The sequence below is a fragment of the Chelmon rostratus genome, chromosome 1 (genome assembly GCF_017976325.1).
Source record: "Chelmon rostratus isolate fCheRos1 chromosome 1, fCheRos1.pri, whole genome shotgun sequence".
Lineage (NCBI taxonomy): Eukaryota > Metazoa > Chordata > Actinopteri > Chaetodontiformes > Chaetodontidae > Chelmon > Chelmon rostratus.
Window position 1 is genome coordinate 24,384,239 of NC_055658.1, and position 19,954 is coordinate 24,404,192.

Genomic DNA, 19,954 nt, shown 5'->3' on the forward strand with positions numbered 1-19,954 from the left:
CAGTACCTGGTTGAGTCCGGATTGTCGGCCTCTGGGTTGATGCTGGAAACGTGGTCGCTGTCTGAGCTCTAGCACGCTGCAGTGTGCGACGCTCGACCTGAAGTTTTGCGACGGTAGCGTGAGCCTCTCATGTAACCCAATCCGCCTCAGCGTCTACAGATTTAGCTGGCTGGAAATAGCTTCAGTGTGTGTGTGTGTGTGTTAGTATAAATTTAGTAACACAACCCATAGTAGTATAAAAACACTACAGTTTGCTCTCATGTGCACACAGACTTCTGTAGCAAGAATACCTTTTCTTTTCCTGTATTTTCATGGTAAAAAGTGAGCTTTCGAGATGCTTTTAGGTGGATTTTTGCTACCTTTGGACAGGGTCTTTATGCTAAGCTAACTAGCTGCTAGCTTTAGCATCCCTGGCTATGCATCACTCCAGGGGTTAAAGGCAGATTACAGGAACACTGTGGAGTTGTGGACCTCCGGTACTGCTGGAGTCATGTTTTGTCCTTTTCTGCTGATCTCCAGCAAAGTGAAGAATAAGACTGCAACAAACAAACAATTTCAAATCTAACAACAAAATCTTTGCAAGGAAGGAAGTGCACTCAACATGTTTATTAAACCTGAACAAAGAAGGTAAACATACCTTTGAGTACAAGCAGGGGCGTCACTAGGTTTTAAGAACAAGGGGGGCTTAGCCCCCAAGAGATGCACAGGATGTGAGTGAATGTAATGCACAAGTACAAAACTTCACAAACAGCCAACAAAGACTGAGAAATTATTCATTATTATTATTTCAGTCTGTGTTTAATACAGTACAACAACAAACAGAGGTTTGCACAGTAACACAGTAAGTGTGTTTACATCACTGACGAAAAGATGGCTACACTTGCGAGTTAGATGGAAGCATCAAAGAATGCTGTCTGTTTTTAAGGGTGGCAAATCGGTCTATCACTCTGTTGTGACTCAGATGCTGAAGCTTGTCTTTTCAACTGACATGACTGCAAGACTGTGAAGTCTTTTCTGACCCATTGTTTGACGCAGCCAGGAATGCAGCCGACGCAGTGCACTAAAGGACCTTTCACACGAGCAGCTGCTTACAGGCACTGTTAGGGCAACTTGGATGGTTGCCTTCAGAGAGGGAAACATGTCTGAGTCAAGGAGGTTGTGACTTCTACACGTCAATAGAGGTGGTGGAGTGATTATTATTAGTGTATTATTACCGTTAGTGATGGCTTCCGTTTCTAGAGGGACAGAAGCACACGCAGTAGAAAATTAGATTGTTAACTCTCTGCTACAGAGTCATTTACTGTCATAGAGGAAGTAATACCTTTCTAGTAGTTCCCATGTTTAATGTGACATACTGTGAGCCGGACTGGTGTCATTTCCTCTTCTCTCTGCTCAGGATTGTATGTCTTCTTGCTAACTGTTGACAGTGACACTGCTGTTATTGTCTAAAGTTATTGGTGTCGTTAAAGGTTGAGGAAGTGAACATCCAGGAGAAGAAAAAGCTGATTTATATGAGATGTTTACTGTTGCAGTAGGGTGTGTGCGGGGGGCCTCTGCTTGCTGTTAGGGATTGCTCACCTGCAAGAAAATCTACATGAAATGCTTTGATTGATGTTTTCTCACCTTGTCTTTGTCACAAGTTCTGCTTTCTAACAAAATCAGATGTACACTCTGTCCTTGTTTTTTATTTAAGATTTACTAATCTTCGTTGACTTCCTCTTCTGACATCAGTTCCCCGTCCCTGACAGTATCCATGAACCCCCCATTCCCACTTCCCCTTCTGTCCGTGCAAAGCAGAAGCTCGAACACACTGAGGGCTTTAAAAGAGCGTCGCAGTCACTGGCGTCGGCTTCAGACTTTGGCGTTATCGGCGGCGGACACAGCTGGCACCATGGATCTGAGAGTGGGTGACAAAATCTAAAATCTTTAATATCTTTAACACTGAATGCTGCAACATATGAGACACATTTAAAATATTGTGATTGTGTATATTGTTTGATGTTAAAAAAAAGTTTGTTCATTTATTCCCAAATTTCAGGATTCTCTGGTTAAGGGAGGCATGCTGATCGTCCACCGGGTCCAAGAAGGAAAGCATCAGTATGAAGTGAAAAACGTGATGAAGTACAAAAAAGCGAGTAGTGTGAAAGCGTTTGCCAGGTATAAGACAATCCCACACTAACACAGACTGACATGACAAAATGGTTTCTTCTGCGCTTGTAGAAAACCTGTTTATTGTGTCATTTTATTACAAAAATAAAACCAAGAATAAGAATTATTTTATTTGTGCAGCACTTTTCAAGCACTGACCGGCGCTGTGCTTTCCAGTGCAGGTGAAATTAAATGCAAAAAATAGATGAATTAAGGAATAAAAAAGGAAAGGAACATTAAAAGGCCATTAAAACAAACAATATGGTAAGCAAAAAGTAAAGTTTACAATAACTGTCTAATTTTGTCACAGTCAATTAAGGCACAAACAAAAAGACTATAGAGAATATTAAAAAAGAAAACTCTGGTAGACAAAAAAAAAGTGTTTTAATTCATGATTTGGAAGTTCAGATGGTTCCAGCAGGACAAAACTGGATGATTGGCTGCTGCTCGAATATTCTACCACTCTCTATTTAATTTTTTGATGGGGTTTGTAAACAGCAATGGATGGTTTTAATACAATTATACATACATTTATCATTCAAAAATCCCAAACATTTGCTGGTTTCAGATTCTCAAATGTGAACTCCTGCTTTTCTCTGTCATATATGATAGTAAATGTAAATTTGGGGTTTTGGACTGTTAAAAAAGAAAGAAATCTGAAGAAACTTCCTCGGCCTGTGGGAATCTTCGTTATAGTTCATTTATATTTCCAAGGCTACACAATTGATGGATTTATATATTTAAAAAAAACAATCTGCAGATTATGTTGTTAACTTGTTAACATTGCAGAGCTGATTTTTTGAGTGACAAACTTATGACCCTCTCGTATTGCTGAATCCTGATTGGTGCACGGGTATGTGACATCACTGTTTCCAGCTGAGCCTCAGAAATGCAGAAGCCTCTAATATGAAATAAACACAACTATTCATATTAAATCATCCATTCATATTACTCATATTAAAAAGCTGATTGAGGAAAGTGGCCCAAGTTTTCAAGGCTTTCACTTACTTTCTAAGAGACGATCATTAATGCAAGGATGCAGAAATAAACGAACTGGGTGACACTAGTGTAAACAAAAAGTTTTAATAGAAAAATAATCGCAGCTTCTTTATTTTCCAAATAAAGGAGGAGTGGACGCAGAAAAGTCTGTTACACTTCAGATGGCGATACAGCAGCCAAATGGCAAACTAGAGTTTTTCCTGTATGACTTATTACATTAATGTTGTCACTGGGTATAACTAAAAACTCTTACTTAAGCATGTGCTGTGTATGTTTTCTGTTTCTTCTCAGGAGAGGAGACAAACTGATGCAGGTAAACGGCATAGACCTGCAGCATCTCACACCTGAGGAGCTGGCAGAAATGCTAGCGGAGGGTAATCCAATGCTGGTGAGTTCAGGGGTTCACAGCATCTCCTGGATGTATTGCTGCATAAAACTATTCATCTTTATTTTAAGAGAAAAATCTGTCAAACAGGGCCTCTAGAAGTTTTCCCCAAGCTGAATATATACGTGTGGCTGTTAGAATTCACCTGCAAAAACCACTCCATGTTGAGCCTTTTCACAAGAGCTGCACCTGTTTTTTCACTGTTAGTCATCAGGTTGAATGAAAATAAAACCTTGAACTTAAACTGTTATTGTTTGAATTACATGAACAGTATTTTATGTTAAATTATATTGAACTTGAAATGTCAGCATGACACAAGATTGCACTACGTGTAGGTCTTCACCAGAGGAAGAACACATCTTGTAACACTAGCTGTTTATTTACCCCTCCCTCTGCTCCTCAGACGGTGCACAAGGCCAACAGGGTGAAATGGCACCCTGAGGAGTCCTCCCCACCTGAGGACACTTTACATCCCGTCTCCAAGGAGTCCACAGAGCTCAGTTTCAGCATGGAGATGAGGAGGGAGGAAGACTTGGAGGAGGGGCGGGACGGGGAGGGAAGGGAGGATGCGGTTGTTGAGGAGGATGTTTGCAAAGCCGAAAATGAGGAGAATGGGGAGGGGGGCGGTCTGCTTATTGTTTCCATGACGAAAACCAGCATCTCCGTGGTGAGAGGGAGGGGCTGCAACGATGGGAGCCCCTGTCAGGGATGTCACGGGACAGGATGCACCTTGAATGATGTGGTGGTGGTGTCAGAATCCAGCACGGTGACACTAGGTGAGTAAGGTTTTAATCTCCTTTCTTGCCCTCTTTTCTCTTCCCAGATAATAATCATTGTTATATATATAATTATTTAATTAGTTAGTAGCACAAATTAAATTCTATTCTACCTTTAATATATTTAACTTTTACTCTAGGTTTTTTTTTGTGAACTATTAAATGACCTGACCAGTTATTTAAATGAAACGTTGTCTCCTGTATCACTTAAAGTTCCAAGAGGAGGTGGGACTTTCAGACAGGAGAAGCTGTTCAACGCTGCAATTGAACATGTGCCCACTCACCAATACCTCAGAGGTCTCTGTTCCCAAAGGACCCTCTATGTTTCACCAAATCCAGGTTTGTCATTCAGAGCAGCATGCACACATTCACAATATCCAGATGGCAGCAATCACAGATGAGTTTTTAATTACAGACACTCTTCATCTGCACATTGTTGTGTGCTCATTTCCTTTTGATTCTTGTGCGTTCAGAGAAGATCACCATCTACTCCTACAAGTCAAACACTGTGGACAGGATTTTCAGAGGAATGCCAGTGGTCCTGAACTTGACCGAGTCCAACTGCTTCCTCAGGTGCTGCAAGGAAGGAGAGAAGGTGTTCCTGCAAGTGGAGGTAATAACTATTACTGAGAGAGTGGACACAGAGTTAGACTGAAGGTGTATCCACCTGTTTCAGACAGTTTTAAGTCACATGGAAGCATGTGCGGTATTTTTTTACGTAGTTTTGAACTACAACTTGACCTGGGTCTTAGGCTACTTGTGACTTGCTCCTCTAAAAAGTTTGGTACACACAGCAACAAGCCGTGCTAACATCTCTGTGAGGCTGGCACAGTGGTGATAAATGCTAACCTTAGCATGCTAACAGGCTTAAAGTGACAATGCTAGCGTGCAGATGTTAAATAGCATAACGTTTACCACATTCACTGTCTTAGTTTAGCGTGTTGGCATGCTAACATGTGCTAATTAGCACTAAACATAAAGTTCAGCTGAGGGCAGTGTGAATGGTGTTAGTTGTGCAGGTATTTGGTCATAAATGACCACATTGCAATCTTTTGCATAGTAAGTCAGTAGAGATAATATGTTCCAGGGCCACAACCATAGCTCATTATGAGGGAACCATGCACACCTATTGAAGATTTAATTGGACGCCATTAAATATTTGTTGATGCATCAGTCTGGATCAAAGTGGTGGACAGACTGAATGACCAACATCCAGTCTTATTACTGTTACAGGAAAGTAAGAGTAAAGAGATGCTAAATGGATGCAGGCTTTAGAGCAAAGAGAGTTCAAACAAGTTGATTATTGTGATACTTGCAAGGATGTTGATCCGCCACCTGTGCTCTCCACACATTTGTTGTTGTAGACATGCGAAAAGCAGAGGCTGAAGCAGATCTCCAAGAGCGATGAGAGCACCCTCTCTTACGTCTTCTACATGAAGTCTGACCGGTCAAAACAGCGGAAGTTTGAGTCGGCGCTCCATCTTGGCTGGTTCATCCAAATCGTCAACAGGGACTTCGTGGAAATGGGGACCTTAGACGGGGGGAGGGAAGAGCAATCGTTCTTCTTCATTATTCAGAAGTGATGGAGAATCACTTTCCTCAGACCTACTCGCAGTTCTCAGTCAAGTCAGTTTTGAAATTCTCATGTGAGTTTTATTTGGGACTTGAAGATGATGTTAAACAAAAGAAAAACATGAGAGGAGCTCGTTTGTTTGAGCCACCTGGTCCAGTGACAGAAACAGTGTCACTGCGTCAAATTCTGCTATTGCAGAAGTGCGTAGATATGTATCATACAACTATATATACAGTAGTTAAAAAAATGTTATGTGTGTGTGTGTGTGTGTGTGTGTGTGTGTGTGTGTGTGTGTGTGGACCAGACTTAGATATGTGATGTCATTTTTGGTTATCAGTTTTGTTGTTTAAAGTGACCTTTCAATCTGATACATAAAGATTGATACACACATGCAAGCATTAATATTTTGTGTTCAAGGTGCGACATTCATAAAAAAATCTAAATTTATAAGTATATAAAACAAGGTGATGTGATAATAACTTTATTTATTTAACACTTTCTAATGTACAGTACATTAATAAGAGATTTTGTGAGTAAAATTGCATATGGTCTAAACTATAAACACAAGTTCAATGTATTAACACAAGAACAAGTTCTTAATGACTGGTTTGTTGGTATGAACAAATGAATATTTTCTTTTGCATTATTCCATTTTCTTATGCAACTGTCTGCCAGATATGAATTAACAACATTTAATTAGATGTTTTAAAACAAGTGGAAGTATCAAATAGTGTTATAAAAATGTCTGACCATCAAAGCCTTGCACACAATATTAAATATTAAAAAGTTATACAGAAAAACACAATTGTTGTTCTCTAGATCTACTATCCTGAATTTGAGCAGCATGACACTTAATAATGCTTGAAACTAATACAATTAAATCAAATTGTCAGGTGTTATTGAAATACTCTATATATGTTTTGATTGTACTCAAAAGTGTACTATGATTTCTGTACTTTAACTGTGCTATGTCTGACTATTGTGTGCTGAGTGTATTAATGATATTTAAGTAGCACAACTTAACTTCAGTTATAATAATTGTATTTAAATACACTTTTTGAATTAGACTTACTTGAAATGGAACTTAAATTTGCTTAAATTGCTACTTCGGGTATGGTGTTTACATTTAGTATATTATATTATATATAATATATATTTGCAGTTTATTTAATGTATATTAATATGCGTTCAAAGTACTTAACATAACTGAAGTATACACAAAGTACAAGGTAAATGTCTATCGTTACTACAAAAAGTATACTTAAATACACTTATATCAAAACCTAATGATGTCTCAAAATAACACAGTCAAGTGAACTTAAGTCTTGTTAAGTTTATGTTAAGTACTTATATATTTTTAATACACTAAATAGAACAGTTAAGTATACTATTTTTACAATTAATTATACAAGGGTATTCACTATACAACTGTCTGTACAGGTAAAACTAGTCGAAAAACTTTTACAGACACACACATTTAGCAGTTATGTTGATGAATTTTCACTTTCAGAATCCAGTTAGTTCATCCTCACTGTCCTCAAAGGCTTTGTTAGGTTTTCCTTCAAGCTTTTCATCGTATGGATTCTCAACGCCTGCCACTGGGGGTTGCCTACAAACACACAAGAAAAACATGTCTCACAGTCACGCAGGTTATTCGTCTAACATGGCAGAAATGTTCTCGGTCTCGAGAGTAAACTCACTTTCTGCGCTCTTTGACACCAGAGACGATGAGGTAGATGCCTGCGAGCACCACGATTCCCATGACCACCCCAAATACCACCAGCCACACCTCCACCGGCTGCTCCACGGGAGGGGCCAGTGTTGGTAGGATACCCTCGAACTCCAGCGTACTGTCATCCAGTTGGAAGGCACCGTTGATTCGGCCTCGAAACATCCTGGGATCATTATTGAAATGGGTTTATTATTGCTCAAAACTGAATGTCTTAAGAGAAAGGTCACAGAGATGATATGAATTTTGTCGACTGCCACAGCAGCTCTGTGAGGTTACGCCTTGAGCTAAATGCTAACATTAGTATGCTAATATGCTCACAATGACGAGTGACATGCTATGTTAAGTAAGAATAACGTTTAGCACGTCCACTGCCATAGTTAACTGAATCAGGTTAGCATGCTAACACTTGCTAATTAGCACTAAGCACAAAGTACAGCTGAAGTTAATGGGAATGCCATTTGTTTTGCAGGTATTTGATCATGAACAAAAATGCTGAACACATTGACATGTTTGCCCTGATGATGGTGCTAGATGAAAAGTTGAGCGATAAAGTTATGGCTGACACGAATATCCGCACCACAGGAGTAGTCACGGTGGTGCTAGATGCATTGTCTGGGAGCCACGTATGACGGTGCAGAATTTTGTGTCAATCTATCCAGTGGATGTTGACATATTTTACTGGATAAGTGAAATCTGTGACCTGCTTGTAGGACCGGAGAGAAATTCATGGGATTACCAAAGTCACTCGTATTCATCCTCTGGGGAACATGAATGTCTGAAGAAAATTTCATGTCAATCCATCCATTAGACATATCCAACCCCTGAGATAGCGTGACTGAAAATTATTCAAAATTAATTCAGGTCAATTGTGTGTTGAATGAAGCTACTGCCTCACCGTATGGCAGCCTCCACTTCATGCTTTGGGATATATGAGAGGGAATATCTTGGATCTGTGACGGTCATGTTGAAGGAGATTCTATCAGTTGGTTTAGTTGTGAGGACATTCTCTGTTCTGCAGGTGCAAACAAAGGAAAGCTCTCAAGTAAATGTGGCAACAAAAGACAGTCAGAGGGAAACAAAGCATAAAGTGTTGCCATTGTTTTATTGTGGCAGTTAATACTGACGTGAGGAGAAGGGTCTGGTTCTTTTGGGTGTAGTACTGCCTCACAGCAAATGCAATGTTGGACTTGAACAGGAACATCTCGTTGTCGTTCCAGGGATACTGAAACATATTTTAGTTGAGTAATATTTGCCTTGGTATCAAACAGACTGCAGTTTGAAGGTGCAAAATTTATGTTGAGTGTAGCCAGATATTATATAAGTAATAACACTTCTAATAATGATTAATACTCACAGCGTCATCGCCCATGGCAGACTTCAAACTTAGTCTCACTGTGATGGAATATTTGTCATCTGTAAAGAAATCAAATCATGAATTCGGATTGTTGAATTCTTTTTTGTCAGATATTTGGTTGACCTGGAACAACATGAGTTTGTTTTTGGATATCCTCTACTGTTTGCCTACAATTGGCAAACAAAGTTTTATTATTGTGTGTCCAAATACACATAACTACGCTTGAATGCATCATTCAGTTGCATCTGATTTCAGATGCCCTGTACAGACAGGGACAGCGAACAAGGCTAAAGAAACTGGTGCACTTCCCTGGAAGGGGGCACTATAGCAAAAGTATAAAATGTAATTCTTGCAATTTTTAATAATCAACATGCCTTAATAAAACTCGGTACACAAGTGCCCATGGACAACCAGTAGCACCATCATGTGGACAGTTACGAAGCACATTATGTTCTAGATTTTTAAGGTCCAGTGTGTAGGATTTAGTGGCATCTAGCGCACCTCCCTTTTTCAGTGTTGAGGAGAACCTACAGTGGCTGCAAAACTTGCTAAAAGTGCAAAAGGTACTCTCAAGAGCCAGTGTTTGGTTTGTCTGTTCTAGGCTACTGCAGAAAAATGGTGTCGCAACATGGCGTCATTCTGTCCAAAGGTAACAAATTCCACCCGCCAGCAACCCTAAAACTTGTTAATTGACACATCAAATCTCCTCTGTACAAAAAGCAAAGTGTAAAAACGACACACTGTGGTGTTTTTTTTTGGTGTGTGTGTGTGTGTGTGTGTGTGTGTGTGGGGGGGGGGGGGGGGGGTAAATAAGACAGTGAGAAAGCAGGAAAGCAGGAAGCATATTACCAAAAATGTTGAAATGTTTGTCAGAAAAGTGATTTGGCCAGTAATAAACTTCAAGGTGTGTAACTTTTACACTCACATGGCTTACTGCCTGTCGCCCAGCCTACCATCCTGTTGTGTTTCTTGTTCTCTGCCTTCAGCCAGTCTTCAAGTTTTTGGAAATAGTCCTTAAGGGGTTGGACGTTCATCCTAACGTCACCGGATATCGTTTCCAAAGCCTTGGTCCAGGACTCCGACTTTCCCAGTTTTAACATATCCCTGACAGAAAACATTGATGATGATGATGATAAATTATTGTTTGCTGCATTTCTAAATGTGTATCACCCAAATGACCGCATCTGATTCTGTGACAGCCTCCACAGATGAACAGGAAGTTGTTCTTACTTCAGCTTGGTTCCTGCTGCTTTAGAGCCAGTAATGTCACATGAAGACAAGGGACCTGTATGATTACTCAATTTACAGAGCGCTTTTTGGAACTGGAACTGGTAGATGGTTCTTGTGAAGTACCTGCATTTACAGCCAGGGACACACACACACACACACACACACACACACACACACACACAGGTGAAGTCTTATAGCACAGCTGGGCAACATTTTTTAATCTGGGGGTCTACTGTTTTTTCTTTAATCATTATACTTAATCTCTTTCACAGCTTTTGTTATCTTGTTTGCAAAGTTGTGTGAATCTTCATTTCAGCCTAATACAGCTAAAGGCTGAACTAAGAGTACATCTCAACACACATCCAAAGCATGTCTTGTCAGTCAAAGTCATAAATGAAAATAAAGTTTGGCTTTTCTTATAAAATTCGGATGCTACTTTAAATGTTTTTGTTTACTCTCTTGTTCAGTAAGAACGGCAATGCAATTGTTGAAGTCCTGAATATTTTAAAAATTGAATACAAATGGGTGTCATTACATGGTATTTGAACATGTTTAAAAGAATATCCTTTTGGTCTCATTTGGGGTTTTGGTAAACAATAGACAAGCTTTATAAGAAGAAGATCTCCGGTGGAGAGGTTGGCAAGATTTTGGGTGGAACTGAACAGTATAATGAAAAACTAGAAAGCAAAATGAGTTAAAAAAGTGAACCTGCATCAAAACACACATAGCCAAAACTTTCAGGAGTGCTTTTGGAAATGTTAAGAATGGTTTTTCACCAAAAACCAGTGATTCCTGTTCCTTGACCTAACCTTCCACCAAATTTCACTGAAACATGTTAGCAAGTTTTTTAATCTAAAACAAAGCTGGTTTTGAGAAAGTGGCTGGAGTTAAGATGCGTTTTATGTCCTTGGAGTGCAGCTTTACAGTGGGAGTGTTACCTGATGAAGGAATAGTCTCCAGATACATGGAACAGAGCAGGTGGGTCACAGTACTCTTCATTTCTTGGCACTCCCTCCACCACCCCTACCAGCTCCGTCCTGTCATGACAACAGAGAGTCAGCACTGATGCTGTGATCACAGCCCTGCAGCAAAGCAGCCGCTGAGGTGACACAACATTACCACAACTTGTCCGCTTTTCATGTCAGGACCACTTTCGATTACAGTGACACCACATGTCAGATTTCTACACAATTCATCCGTGAAGGACCGCACAAGTTAACTGGATTATTTGCAGATGCTTCATATAGGTCTTACTTCATCTCCCACCAGCGCTTCATCCACTCTTTCTTGGGGATTTCCCCTGCAAACACCTGCCACCTCCATTCCTCCAGCATGTAGGTGAACGGCAGTGTGGCCACGATGGTGAGCGCCTGTTTCATCAGGAAGTTGATCTCTGTTTCTGCAAGGCAATAAAACACAAAATAGTTGAGAATACATGAAGTGAAAGGGTCAGAAAGATGTCTGCTTTTAGAAGTTAAACTCTGGACTATGTACCGAAACACAACCTTTACAGTGTAATACATTCTTTTTTGGAACGTTTTCAGTGGGCCTAGTGTAGAAGTGTTTAGCATTCTGCATTTTTTATGCTATTTATGACACCTGAATCAGACATGGTGAGTAAATGACAGTTTGTATAACAATTAACTGAGGGCCCAAGGTCATGTCCACCTTGACTGAAGGTGAATATGGGTGTGTCAAGGAAGTGCTGAAGCATTTTTTTTATTGTACATGCCATTCAAGGGGCAGCAACCAAACACATTACTCATACCTAGGGGCAAGGTGTGGTTCCTCAAAAGTTAAACCTGCAGTAACTGGGTTTTTGGTTGTCAGTTAAGTTGATAAAGTGAACTTTGCAAGCAAACGGCAAATAGGGCAAACAGACATGGAGCAACTTCAGAATACATTTGAAGCCCTGTTTAGGTCTCCACTAACTCCTGTGGGAAATACCTGGCTCTTCAGCAGCTGCACGCTGCACTTTGTTCACACTGTCTCTAACAGTGTACATACAACATTTCTTCAATAAAAACATCTGCGAGTGGAAACATCACTGAAAGCTGGAGGCTGGAAACAATGAGCTGAAAGATGCTAATTGTTGTCGGATTATTGATGATATGATTACTCTCTGTAGGTTCATCACGACAGACAACCTCTTTCACATACTGATCGACCCCATTAACCTATTGTCTTCATATACATGCGTCTTGGGTGAATCAAACAGCTATCCAATCTCAAAAAATGAGTGTAAATGCAACCAAGAAATCAAATAGCTCAAACCTCCTTTGAGCCTCTGCAGGTGGTTTGAGATGCATTCTAGCCAGATGTTCAAAATGTGTAATTACATCTGTCTCTAAAAGGCTGAACTATTTTCCACTCACAGTGTCATTTTATTTTGCTACTAGATCCATGGTCTGTCTCCTCTGTCCTTGCAGCTAAAGTTGCAAAGCAGCCCAAGAAAACAAAGACTGTAATCTGAAAAACTGCATGTGAGACACTTGAAAAAACAGGTGTAACTGGGGCCACAGTCATTTCATCTATCGTTATTACAAAACTACTGATTATATCAGCTTTAATGTTTAGGAGAATCTATATTTCTTTGGTTTGATAACCGTCAGTGTTATCTAAATCAATAGTACCGTTATCATCAGTGAAGTCGAGTGGCAGGAGACCCAGGCCCTGCAGGTGTTTGGGTGTTGCAGCAGAGAGGGACATGATTTCTCCGACAGCCTCATGGAAGCCCTCGTTGGCTCCGTCCCTCAGGAGGTAGGACAGGTTACGGTAGGCCATCTGGTACTGGTTGTGACCCATCTCATGGTGCACAGTGAGGAAGTTGTCCATGTTAACCACGGTGCACATTTTGATCCTGGCGACATTGCGGGAGAAATGTTGCTGTCAGCAGTTATAATTTGTGACCTGGACGTGGCCTGACGCCGTATCAGATATACTATACCAATAAAAAAGTCAGCTCAATAACATGTTTCTGATGAGTCAGATATAACAAACGCTGAAGCCCAAGTTCAATAAAATGAATCAAGTCCTTGTCCGAGAACACTGGTGGAGTAAAGTGAAAACATACTTGACACAATGCTAAACAGTTGCTTCACATAAAAAACATGTTAAAAATGGCACAGGTGCCTGTGTATTTATTGCACATTGCTCGATCGCACTAAAATTTGGCGTTGGAGTTCAGCCGCTTGATGAAGGCCAGAACGAACAACAGCATCAAGCACTTTGATTTGCACTTTGGCCCCAGAGTCTGCTTTCTGACGGCAGAGGTTTGTATTCAAAGAAAGGGGGATTGTTGACATTCGGCAATGATATTTGTTGCTTGTTTCATGACACCCTGCTCATAAAAGCTCTTTATTGGCTCATATTCCTTTACATTCATTGCTGTTTTGTGCATGCTGGCAATCCTGCACTGTTGTCAAACCATGCTGTAATTCTGCTATGTCTCTGGGATATTTTGCATTTGGACAATCAGTGAGTGCTGGGGCAATCATGTGGATTAATATTTGACTTTTGTTATCTTTATCAGCAGGAAAGAATGAGTCAGATTGATCAATATCATTGTTCCAGCAAGTTCATATTTATGGCTCTATTGTACTGATCTACAGATTGATTACTCTTCCCAACACATCACAAAAAAAAACATAAATATTCTCACATGGCGATATTTTTTAAAAAGAGCTGCTTTAGGTCAACTGTCCCAAATGTAAACTTTTTAAGAATGACAATACGGTATAAGCTGTTAATCAATCCCTAAGTTTGCCAATACAAGTTTTATTTTAGAGTTAGCAACGTCAATATCAGAGAGTTGGCTAGATTTATATATATGTGTGTGTGTGTGTGTGTGATGATTGTGGATTTATCCCACCTGAAGTCCTCTCTGTTTCCCATGTCCCAGGCTGTGGGGTGACAGACCACGTCGCGGCCATCGTCAGGCTTCACCAGCATGGAGTTATTCCAGAAGTTTGGGAACATCTCGTAAAGGCCCACAGACATAAAGAACTTCTCTGCTTCTTCGAAAAGCCGAAGCTCAGTCCAGCTCTGAAATTCAAGATGACATTTTGTAAACGGTTTCAGTTCCAATAGAGGAAATTAAATGTCTTGTTTGTTTCAGTGCAGTGTGTGTTTTTTGCATATCAGTTACATTGTTCAATATACAAAAAAAAATAACGGTATCTAATACATTATAATGTACCTGATTTAACATAGCTTCGGTGACATCAATATCTGTTCTCTTCGGGTAGGGGACTACCAGAGGGTACAGGTTGGTCCAGAATCTTCCCCACATGTCACCTGAATGATCAAAAAGACATGTTCTTTAATTAGACACTGACATGTTCTTCCTACAGCAGACTTTAGTCTGAGTTGCAATCCATTTAAAGATGATTTGGCATATATACATGATATCACATCTGCTGAATTTCTATGTTCTGTGTATTATTTATTTATTATTATTATTATCTGTATTTTTATAACACCAAACAAAACACTTAATACATTTTCCTAAGGGTCAGGATTCTGTCTTCACCAAATATCAAAAACATAAACCTAACCCTTATTTCTCAGTCTGCCATCTTAGCTTTAGCAAAGTGGTAGTAGTAGACGTGGGCAACAGGGGGCGCCATACGCAAGTCCTGGACTGCGACTTTAAACTTACACGAACATTCAAATCTTACTGCTCTGATGCCTCTTTATTAAACTTAATTATTTTATTACTAATCACACAACTGTCACTTTTGTCTTTAATTGCTTTTGCCTGCTGAATGTGTCTATCAATATTGAATATAATCAATACATATATAATAACTATGTATGTGAAAATGATTTAGAGAATTCAATATGGAGAAAGGTGAAATACACTTCATAACTACTCCAATAAATATATAAAGTATTCCAAATTAATAAATAATAATATCTATTTTTATATTTAGCAAAGGGATTTACATTCCCCCATTCTGCTTGTATTCTTCTTACTTCTACTTCTTCTTTTAGACTTTAAAGTTATTTATATTCCATGGGTGATGATCAAAGAGAACGGCAAGTGAAGAATTTCATTGTACATTGCAACAGCTTTTCTGCACATGACAATAAAGCTTTGAATCTTGAATCTTTGATGATAATGAAGCTCATGATCGAGCAGGGTTGATGTTTGTAATTTGACGCCTATGGTCTGATCAGTCCTGAACAAAATCCTGGACATACCCAGCAGGTGGGCTGGCAGAGGTCCTTGTGGATCAATGTCTCCTTCGTAGACCTCCATAAGCTTGGCTCTAACGTAGGCATGCAGCTCCTTGTACAAGGGCAGGATCTGTGAAAAACAATAAACTACTGTCTTTAATTATGACTGCTCTGAAACACGAGACATAAAATCTGCTGGCATGTTTAGACATTAGTCATACCTCTCTGTATATAGAACGGACGTCCTCCATCAGGTCATTTCTGGTGTATTTGTACGGACCTTCCTCATCTATCGTCTCATAGTTATATCTCCAGTAAGCTCCGTAGTCTTCAAATCCTGTAAATGTGTGTGTGTGTGTGTGTGTGTGTGTGTGTGTGTGTGTGTGTGTGTCAGAGAGGGTTAAGGTTACACTATCAGCTCTGTGTGTTTGTCCTTAGTCTTATCAGACATTATCTTCACCCATCCACAATCTAGAGTATTAGCTTGTATGCATACAGTCCCTTGATAAGATCTTAGTCTGAGTATTTCCACTGGATTATATGGAAGTGCAGAAATTATTTAAGATACATTAAGTTTCCATTCAGAATTAACAACAGCACCAACACGAAGGTCATCAACCACACTGCAGCTTCTCTGTCATTCACACATTAAAAATATTACACACCCTCACAATGATAGTCTAAGACATTATGACATGAGATGGATCACCATTTAGTCTGGAAGCTTCATTCTTCAGATCCACGTATTCTTCGTACAGAGGCCTCATCTTCTTCCCCACCTGTCTCCTCCAGCCCTCCCACACATGCAGGCGCTCCGAGTAGTTTCGGCTGTTGGCCATTATATGATCCAGGCCTGTAAACGGAGGAACATGCAAGTCAGCAACAGAGTGCACTGATCTCAAAGAAAGGTTTGTCTTTTCTTCAAAACAAATATGATAAAGCAGTGGTGGAATGTAACTAAGTACATTTACTCAAGTACTTGTAGTATTTTGGGATAATTGCTACTTCTGTTCCACTACATTTCAGAGGGAAATATTGTACTTTTCACTCAACTACATTTATCACCTGACCTTATATACACACATTAGTGATATTATACTATATGAATATGATAAACATAACATTCTGAATGAAGTGATTTTGGATAAATAATGCCTTTATTTTTTATACTTTGCTACCACTTTTACCATTGAGAATTTTTAGATGGTGGTTTTGCTGTGGTAAATACTTTTACTTAAACATTATACACTTTAATTAAGTAAAAGGTCTCAGTGCTTCTTCCACAAAAGTAGCTACATAACATTCTATGTCCAGACTAAAACAAACTATCAAAGTAAAAGTATCTTTACATTTATTCTGCAGACAAATGGCCTTTCTGTAAGTTTGGGAAAAAAAATGATTAAATCTTTAAAATGCATTGATAAGATCATCACATAGTTTTTAATGTAAAATTTTAATCTGAGAAGCAACTTGTGACTATAGCTGTCAAGTAAATTTTGGAAAGTGAAAAGTACAATATTTCACTGGTGGAGTAAAAGTATTAAGTAGCATAAAATCAAGCAAAGTACCTCAAAATTGTTGTTTCCACCAGTGAAAACATGGAGGTATTTGAACCTGTTTTTTGTTAGAAAATTAAAGAACTAAAAATTATGACAGTTCATAACATAATTTCTAAAATGGATTACATAACCTCAGTTCAAAAACTTGAATAAAAGCTGTTTTCCTTCTCTCAGTTAATTATAAACTGCTTTATCTGGCCGACAGTAGCAGGCAGCCACGTCGCCTTAACTGGCCCTTATTAACAGAGTGTACCTGGCTCCAAAGTCTGGCAGTTAAAGGGGTCGTCAATGAGACACACTGTCCCTGTGCTGTAGATTGTACTCATCTCACTCAAGATGTTACTCAGCTGCAAGTGGATTTAAAAGAAAAGCACAGAGATACAATGTTAATGTGATAGAATGAACTCAAAACTACTGTCGAAGCACAGATCAGAAGATGAAACTTGTGTCTTTGCAGCTTTTACAAATGTGAGAAGAACTTATTTTAAGAGACATCCAAACACAGATCAACAGAATGAAATTTAACATGGAGGCTTACACGTGCAGCTTGATCTGGGGATAGGGCACCAGAGCCTTTGTCTTGTAGGGAGATGAGCTGTAATTTGATTTGTGGATCTTTGATCTCATTGATGGGGTAATCCTGGGACTTTTTTGACATATTGGTGTAGAAGGCGCTCCAAATTTGCCCCTCTCGTGACTGGATAGAATGAAAACAGACACATCAAATTATGGAAATCAGTAACTCACACCACATCTGTTTTTGTGAGCACTGGTCAGTCTACAGAATTAAAAATTCTCAGAATATTTACCAGTTTTTCTGCGTTCTCGTTTGTAATGTTGGTGTTGTAGGTCCATGACGCCAGCGAGTGCTGGTACACGAGTTTAGTGGCCTCCTCGTCGAACACCCGCAGAAATTCCTTCGCCTTGTTCTCCACCTCTGACTGGGCAGAAACAGTGCAGCACACAGCCAGCAACGCTACAAAAATCCTAGCAGACATCTTGGCTACTTCAGCTCCATCCACACACACAAACTAATGAGAAGGACGGATACTGTGCTTTGTTATACAGTTTCAATAACCTTCGCTGCCTTGGCCTTTGGACAGCAGAGTCATAACCGAGGGTGTATCTGAGTTTTCATTTACAGATAGGACGTTTCAGACAGTAAGGGGGAGTCTGTGTTACGTGATACATTATCAGTCACGAAATAGGCATACCATACAGTGCGTACTAACATACAGTGAGCTAGATTTCTGTTGAGTCAGTGAATGTGCAGTCTGTCAACACGATAGGACATAAATCAAAATCTTTGGGCATAACATCAAAAGCCTGCCGCTGCTAACAAGAAAGCGGGATGACCAGTGTATAAACATTACAATAAATGTGTCTACACAATTGAATCAAGAGGAACAGATACATGACAGCACTCTGATAAACATCATGCACTTTGAAGTACATTAAAAACATTAAATGATGAGCAAAATGTGGAAGAAAATGTTCTTCTTTTGACTGTTCCTTTAGAATATAAGACAAAATCTTCTTTAAAACTCTTCTTAAAACTCATTTCTATCTTATTTTTAAATATTTTTTCTCAACTGATAGAATTTGTTGTGGTTGTTTTTAATTACTTTATCTAATTTTATCTTTAATGTTTTGGAATTTATTTACTTTTTACTCCTTGTCTTTGAAAGGTTCAATCTAAAGCAACTTCTTATTATCTCTGTTATTCACAGAAAAACATAATCTGGGCATCAAAAGGGTGAAAAAAAAGTTTTTTGCTCATGTGCACTTTCTACTGATATTCTCCAGGGGTCATTTGTTAAACAAACATGACCCTTCGAGGAGAAAAATGTCAATGAAACAGGAAACAATAGCATAAGACATGCCTCCAACCTCCTTATCTAAAGGAGGTGTATTTCCCAGAAGCAGATAAACTGCAAGTCACGCACTGTTAAGGCCTAAATGCTGATAAGAAATCAGCCATGAGGGCAAGGTTTATTGTCTAGATTTATTACCAACACCAAAAGATTATCTAATTCTCTCTTATTGTCTGCTACAGATCAATCAATAATTGACTAAAACATCAATACAGTGAAAACATGAATCATTAAGTCACTTTATTCACAGCAGCAATATAAAATCAATGCAAGAATCGCTCAATAGGCTTCAGTTTGCCACTTTATGTCCTAGTTTGACACTCGTTACTCGTTACGATGAAGGTTTGTGTACAGATTTTACTCATTAATTATTTACTTGTGCTTTTGGGGCGCTGAAAGGCGGCACACCTGTTTTACATCTCTGGAGACTTTAACTTGATGCAACAGTGCCCTCCCGTGGATAGAGTGGGTATGGCCGTGCTCCTCAAAGGATGGATTCACATTATTTCAAGTCTGTCTCACGCTTGAACAAAACGTCCACACTCATATGTACATTAAAAGCTCTGTTGGTTGTTGTAATTGCGGTGTGTGGAATGTGTGGAAATGACAGCATGACAAAGGTCATTGAGGGTAGGTCAGCCTAGAGTATCTCGTTATCACTCTTATTAGAACATAAAGTTTAGTGACACCATGCAATCACTAAATTACTCCTGGCTGGAGGTTTAATCAGCCACGCTGATTGAAAACACCTGTGTGAGTGTTCAGAGCCTTTAGTTTGCAGTGCAACGAACATTACACCGGTCACATTAATACAGTGGAGTAGAAGGTGCAATATTTCACTCTGAAATGTAATGAAGTAGAAATATAAAGTTGCATTTTAGTTCAGATGTTTATCCTGTATAGCTTAGTTCTTTATTTTTTACTTCACTATTTTTTCTCATATTGGTATGTTGTATTTTGTATTTGATTTTGCCTCTTACTTGAAAGTTGTGCCTTACTTGAAGATTGATCTGTATTTGAAAGTTGTTCATCACTTGTAAGTTGCACATTACTTGAAAGTAGTTCCTGTTGTTATTTTGCATGCCCTTGTGTGTCCACCGTTTTGAGCTGCTGGAACTGCAAATTTGTCCTTGGAGATAAATA

The 19,954-nt window shown here is 39.2% G+C and overlaps 2 protein-coding genes across 2 annotated transcripts; one reads left to right on the top strand and one right to left on the bottom strand.

Moving 5' to 3' along the window:
• The first annotated feature begins 1,862 nt into the window (after positions 1 to 1,862).
• LOC121606433 lies at positions 1,863 to 6,969 on the top strand. The gene is made up of 7 exons (XM_041936751.1): positions 1,863 to 1,903; positions 2,039 to 2,157; positions 3,439 to 3,535; positions 3,936 to 4,308; positions 4,522 to 4,647; positions 4,782 to 4,921; positions 5,673 to 6,969. Exons 1-7 carry the CDS (start codon positions 1,892 to 1,894, stop codon positions 5,889 to 5,891), a joined length of 1,086 nt encoding a protein of 361 aa, XP_041792685.1. The 5' UTR covers positions 1,863 to 1,891; the 3' UTR covers positions 5,892 to 6,969.
• A 418-nt stretch (positions 6,970 to 7,387) lies between these two features.
• ace2 (angiotensin I converting enzyme 2) lies at positions 7,388 to 17,935 on the bottom strand. The gene is made up of 18 exons (XM_041941967.1): positions 17,747 to 17,935; positions 17,476 to 17,634; positions 17,191 to 17,284; positions 16,088 to 16,231; positions 15,600 to 15,715; positions 15,403 to 15,508; positions 14,396 to 14,493; positions 14,069 to 14,241; positions 12,831 to 13,057; positions 11,452 to 11,596; positions 11,136 to 11,234; positions 10,198 to 10,320; positions 9,893 to 10,071; positions 8,968 to 9,026; positions 8,738 to 8,835; positions 8,509 to 8,625; positions 7,582 to 7,776; positions 7,388 to 7,490 (listed from the first exon to the last, which is right to left on the bottom strand). The coding sequence occupies exons 1-18, from the start codon at positions 17,933 to 17,935 to the stop codon at positions 7,388 to 7,390; spliced, it is 2,424 nt and encodes an 807-aa protein (XP_041797901.1).
• Between the last annotated feature and the right edge of the window lie 2,019 nt (positions 17,936 to 19,954).